General features: G+C 47.9%; 1 protein-coding gene across 1 annotated transcript in view; it reads right to left on the bottom strand.

The window, feature by feature from the left end:
- Positions 1–4,652: 4,652 nt before the first annotated feature.
- The window catches only part of AATF (apoptosis antagonizing transcription factor), a 144,426-nt gene continuing 143,078 nt past the window's right edge, over positions 4,653–6,000 (bottom strand). Inside the window, exon 12 of the mRNA XM_060259377.1 lies at positions 4,653–5,897. Within this exon, the coding sequence (XP_060115360.1) occupies positions 5,849–5,897 (49 nt within the window). The 3' untranslated portion in view covers positions 4,653–5,848. The remainder of the gene's footprint in view (positions 5,898–6,000) is intronic.

Raw genomic sequence — 6,000 nt, 5'->3', positions numbered from 1 at the left:
GCCCAACACCAGATTTAAGGCCACATAACACCCAACCAAGCTGTACTGGGTGGCAAGGGAGAATGATGGGACATCTTTGTCCTGCATGCATGACACAGAAGGTGGGCTTTTCCTGTCCTCTCTTTCAGACCGGTTTTCCCAGTGACAAATAGCATTATTTTATGTGCAGGACACGACAGGATCAAGAATAGAGGGGAACTGCTTTGGTCTGCATCACCGTTGGTCCATTGCAGCAGTGCAGCCTCCAGAACACTGTGGCCACCTGTTACTTGGTGGGGGCTCATTTTGAATTGGGAAGAGCAAATTCTAAATGGGAGGTGGGACAGTCAGAGCAGAGTTTCTAAAGATAATTTTTGCTTCCGGTGAGTTATTGTGATTAGGAACAAAAGTTTTATCAGAGAGAAGTTATTTTGGTGAATAAGGCATAATTCCGGGCTTTTTTTTTTAGCAGGAGCTCCTTTGCATATTAGGCCACACCCCTGATGTAGCCAATCCTCCAAGTGCTCTTAGGACAGGGCCTACTGCAAGCTCTTGGAGGATTGGCTACATCAGGGAGGTGTGGCCTAATATGCAAAGGAGCTCCTCTACAAAAAAAGCCCTGGCATAACTTACTAGTGAACAAAAAAAGTTCAGTATCTCAAAATGCACCAATATTAAGATCTGGATGAACTACGTTTAAAGCAATTCATTAGCAGATAAATTCATCAACTAAAATTCTCCAGTCAGCTGCTGTTCTCCTTTTTTTAGTATTTAATTTTTTTTTTTAAATCTGCATCCCATGACTAGGGGAGGAGGGCAATTAACCACTTATCATAAACTGGGTTTAAAACACCAACAAAATTGTGGGCTGAGGGAGCCACCTGCTGAAGTCTTTGGAGTGAGTTTGTGGCAGGAGAGATTCGAACCAGGGACTCAATTCCTAACTCAGCCATTAGACCTTACACAGTCCGCAAGCACAGAACAACCAGCACATTTCACAGAACAATCAGCACAGTCAACAACCATCTTCCTTATCTTCACACCCCTTCCAACCCTCCCAGCAATTAACACAGAACAATGGTCACATTCAACAGCCAGTTTCCTTATCACTACCCTTCCAGGAAGCCCTACCAAACAATGGACACATCCACAAACCAATTGCCCTTTCACCACACCCCCTCCAGCCTAGAAATAGCAGCTCTCCAGCAGCCCTGGCCTCACTCAATGCACAGCAGCCAAGAAGGTCAGAGCGCCTGCTCCGGCTGCAACGCCACTGAGGATGTTCTCCGCCGCTGAGAACAAAACGTCTGGAAGAAAAACTTTCTCCAGTAGAACACGACACTTGAGCTCGAAAGATTCAACAAACCCTAATGATGTTACCAGCCGTGAAAACCTGAAATCTTTGATAGTCCGCAAGCAGTTTGCAGTTGTGGTGGAATCAGAAACCCAGCCCTGGAGAAAGGAGAGGGCGATTTTGATGGGTTGAAATTACATCAAAAGAGTTTCTGGCTCATCGTTAGGAAGAACTTCCTTACTGTTAGAGCGGTTCCTCAGTGGAACAGGCTTCCTCGGGAGGTGGTGGGCTCTCCTTCCTTGGAGGTTTTTAAACAGAGGCTAGATGGCCATCTGACAGCAGTGAAGATCCTGTGAATTTAGGGGGAGGTGTTTGTGAGTTTCCTGCATTGTGCAGGGGGTTGGACTAGATGACCGTGGAGGTCCCTTTCAACTCTATGATATGAACAGCAGCTGTGAGGAACATGCCTGCCCATTGTCTGGGGAGCTGATCAAGAAAATACATATCCCGCCCTCCCCCAAGAGTGACAGTGTCCTGTGCTGCCAGTTGTAATCTGGGGGGTGGGAGGGGAATCAAAGGAGGTATCAAAAGTTTGGGAAACTTCAGTCATTAAATGGCTCAGAGCTCTGATTTTTTGCATTGCTTTGTGCATAGTCTGGCAAGGGGCTATTTGATTTCTCCCTCCCCTGCCAACTTGTCCAACAGTACAAACTTTAAAAGGCACCACGTGGGCATAAAGGAAGACCTGTGCAGCATCCTTGCCTTGCCCCCCCCCCGAGTCTCCAGACCCCCTCCGTTTTTGCAGAAGTTGCCACAGTTCTGGGGAACTTTGTGGCAAAAGTTGCAGGAAACAGAAATGGCAAACCCAGAGGGGTCAAGCGCAAAATGCTCAGAAGTTTCTGCCTGGTGTGTTTTGACGGTTCAGAAAACCGGCGAAAGAGAGAAGGGTGAAGGCAGAGAGAAGCAGAGAAAAAGAAAAGGGAAAATCAATGGGCATCTCTAAGATCTACGGCCACGGCTTTGCTGCAAGTACGCATAAAGATTTATTCATCCATGCGACATACATTTTCCAAGACAAAAGTCAATACTCACCTTGACACAGATACTTTCTGCACCCTAGAGGGAGGGGGGGAAAAATCTTCGATCTTCTGCTGGGGATAACTGTTCTCATTCCGCGCCTTGGAGAGGCCACGGATTTAGAATCCTGGCTGCGATTCCATTTCCTGAAAGCAGCCTTGAAACAAGGCATCCTCTTGATTCTTTTAAATTTAGCTCAAGCACCCAGGGCACTGTGTGGCCATGCTGAGCTGGCACAGGGTTTCGTACTGAATGGGGCCGTCAGCACGAGAGGACAGCCACGTCCTTTACGGAACAAACTAGAAGCAGGGAACAAGCCCTGGGGGGGGTCATAAAGACACCTTGAAAGGCAAAGCCCCGCAACAACATTTCAATGGAGATTTGTTTATGCTTTTCTTGCAGCTGAAATAATTATTTAAAAAGGAAAGGTGGCCCCCTGGGCAAGCACTGGGTCATTACCAACCCATGGGGTGACGTCACATCAGGACGTTTTCTTGGCAACCTTTTATGGGGTGGTTTGCCATTGCCTTCCCCAGACATAATTATAGAGGGGCACATCTACTTGAGAGCCCCGCGGTGCAGAGGTTACTGAGGCTGTGGCAAAATTTTTGGCTGACATTCTTAAATGTAAATCTGATCGTGTATAAATGCACATGTAATCTCTACAGAGTGGTAAAGCTGCAGTACTGCAGTCAAACTCTGCTCACAACCTGAGTTCGATCCCGGCGGAAGCTGGGTTTAGGTAGCTGGCTCCAGGTTGAATCAGCCTTCCATCTTCCTGAGGTCGGTAAAATGAGTCCCCAGCTTGCTGGGGGAGAAGCGTAGATGACTGGGGAAGGCAATGGCAAACCACCCTGTAAAAAGTCTGCCGTGAAAACATTCTGAAAGCAACATCGCCCTAGAGTCGGAAACAACTGGTGCTTGCACAGGGGACTACCTTTACCTTTTTATGCCATTAAAGGTTTGGAATTCAGAATTCAAGTGGTAAGCTGCAGTACTGCAGTCAGAGCCCTCTGCTCACGACCTGAGTTTGATCCCAGCGGAAGCTGGTTCAGGTAGCTGGCTCCAGGTTGACTCAGCCTTCCATCCTTCCGAGGTTGGTAAAATGAGTCCCCAGCTTGCTGGGGGTAAGTGTAGATGACTAGGGAAGGCAATGGCAAACCACCCCGTAAAATGTCTGCCGTGAAAATGTTGTGAAAGCAACGTCACCCCAGAGTCAGAAACGAGTGGTGCTTGCACAGGGGGACTGCCTTTACCTTTTTTTTACATTTACTTGTGATCCATTTCTTCAGTTTCATTGTGTAGTGTATGTGGGGGGAATTGGACTTATTTGTACTCTTGTGATGTAAGGAAAAAAAACCTTCAACACCTGATGCGAGCCTGAATGAAAAAGTACAGGAGAGGAAGGCAAATGGTGGAAAACGCGGGAGGCAGGTACTTACGGTAGGGGGGAATCTTTGTTGCCATGAGATGAGTTCACTTCCAGCATGACCTAGAAGAGCCAGTGTGACACTGAGGTGATGCCGGCACTTTCGGGTCCTGCTGGAAGAGACATAATCATGCAGCAATGAGGATCACCACTCCCCTCTCCCTTTTGCTGGCCTGACTGACCAGATGAATGTTGGCTAACATTGCAACTGCCAAAAGTTTGCCTGCCATTAGTGGGCAACTTGTAAGCCTACCCCCTTGCCCATGTGCCAGCTGCAGCGCTGGGCCATCTTGCTTGTTATTCAGGGCTGGATCTCTGATCAAGAGGCTGAAGCTGTGGGAGTCCAGCTGGGGCCAGCCGTGAGGGTGCAGAGAACAGGCCTGGCTGGTGCCCGTCACCGCCTCCAAAACCTGCACAGCTACCAGTCCAACGCAGATGTTGGCCATGTCAGTGGTCTCGTCCCAAGTTTGTCTCCATGTACATCCCTTCTCTCTCCCCCAATTTTGTTTGCCAGAACACTCTCAACTTCAAAGATAGATGTTGCAATTTTTTTTAGTATAAAATAGTTGCCCCCCCCCCCCAGGTATAGAGAAGGACCTATGAGACCATGCAAAAGACCTTGAGACCACGGGCCTGCTCTATGCAAAGTACGTGCTCTACCCTGCGCAACAAGCTGAAAAGGCTGGAACTTCCCTCCCATCCCCTTCCACCCTATTCAGGCAACTAATGTGGTCACGCCGCTCATGTGCGTTATTTTAGCAATCACCAAGACAACCTAGTTTTTAAATCCCCTAGATTACAATTCCTAAAAATAAGCACTGAATAGTACTTCTACAAAGGAGAACTACTTACAATGTTACGTCCATTCAAAGCTTATGAAGTAAACTTATTTTATTGAATTTTGGGGAGGGAGGGCACGACTCCAAAGACGGCCACTGCCACTATTCTGTTACATATGCGCATATTATTTATGCAAGATAATCTCCACTGGAGATTGATCATAGCAAGCTAATAAATCCACTTTATGGGGATTTAATTCCCAGCTTTTTGACCTTCTGAATAAAAACAAGTGAATCATCTTCCCTTTGCGAGATTTACACCGGGCCTCACCTCGACACGCAGCGTCTCTCTGCTGGGAGGAAAGAGGTCTCGATGAATTCAGCAACAATAATTAAGTACATACAAGATCTACAGTTGCAGAAAAACTCACAAGCGTTTATGGATTACATATTATTACATCTAAAGAGCAATGATACTTCATGGGTCGGTCCTGTTGGGAACTAGTGATCAGAAGACTAATAAATAGAACCTGTGGAAGCGCAGAGTGTCTATAGGGAGGGCCACTTTTGAGGTTAATAATTCCCTTACTGCAGTTTCCAAAATGTATATGGGGGAAAACTCATCCTCCTGCACCTCCCGCAAGTCAGGGGTTTGAAGCCCCATTCAGGAGATGAGCCATCAGCAGCAACATCCATTAAAGAGTGGAAGTTCTTTCTCCAGTAAGACACGTGGGCCCAATTTCTGATGAGTCGCAGGCCAATTTGGAGGCATTCCATTTTCCACAAGGTGATGCAAAACTCTTTTGGGGCTTTCCAATGAGTTGTCTTTGCGTGTAAGGAGGTTGCCTCATTCAACTTTTATTAGGTCGAGGCCTATCGACGGCTCCTCCGAGACCCCAGAAGAGGTTTGCTTTCCCAGCCTTTCGGGTCCCGTATCTGCCTCTCAGGTCCTGTTTCATGCTCCGTACCGACTTGACATGTTTCAGCAGGGTGGCTGCCTGATGCCTTTCTGAATGCCAATCCATCCAAGTCTCAGAAGCACCTACTGGGTGAAAGGGCAGCGAAGCTGGGCAGAATGCAGAAGGTGGGCGAAGACAGGTGAGTGGAAGGTGCCTTCGCATCCTGCCCATCTCTCCACTGGGCCAAACCAATGGCCACAGAAGAGAATCTCCCAAAGGAACAATGGCAGCTCTGTCCGGTGGAGAGGAAGGCCGGGGGTGTTGCTGTGTGGTGGAAGTCGGTCGAATGTGGCCAACAGCTCTGCTCTGATGGTTCCTAAGGTTGGCCACCTCATTCAAGGTGAGCTCTTTTGCCAAACAGTGACCGATAAAGCTCAGTTCTGGTGGGGAAAGAGAAAAAGAGAGAATGAGAATGTGTGAAAGGGGGCAATTTTTCGACCTCCAAAGTGACAGCCCTGCACCAAACTGCCCAGTTTTCGGACG

The sequence above is a fragment of the Heteronotia binoei genome, chromosome 18 (genome assembly GCF_032191835.1).
Source record: "Heteronotia binoei isolate CCM8104 ecotype False Entrance Well chromosome 18, APGP_CSIRO_Hbin_v1, whole genome shotgun sequence".
In the NCBI taxonomy this organism is placed as follows: domain Eukaryota; kingdom Metazoa; phylum Chordata; class Lepidosauria; order Squamata; family Gekkonidae; genus Heteronotia; species Heteronotia binoei.
The sequence above is the reverse complement of the archived record's forward strand: the minus strand, read 5'-3'. Positions and strand labels throughout refer to the sequence as shown.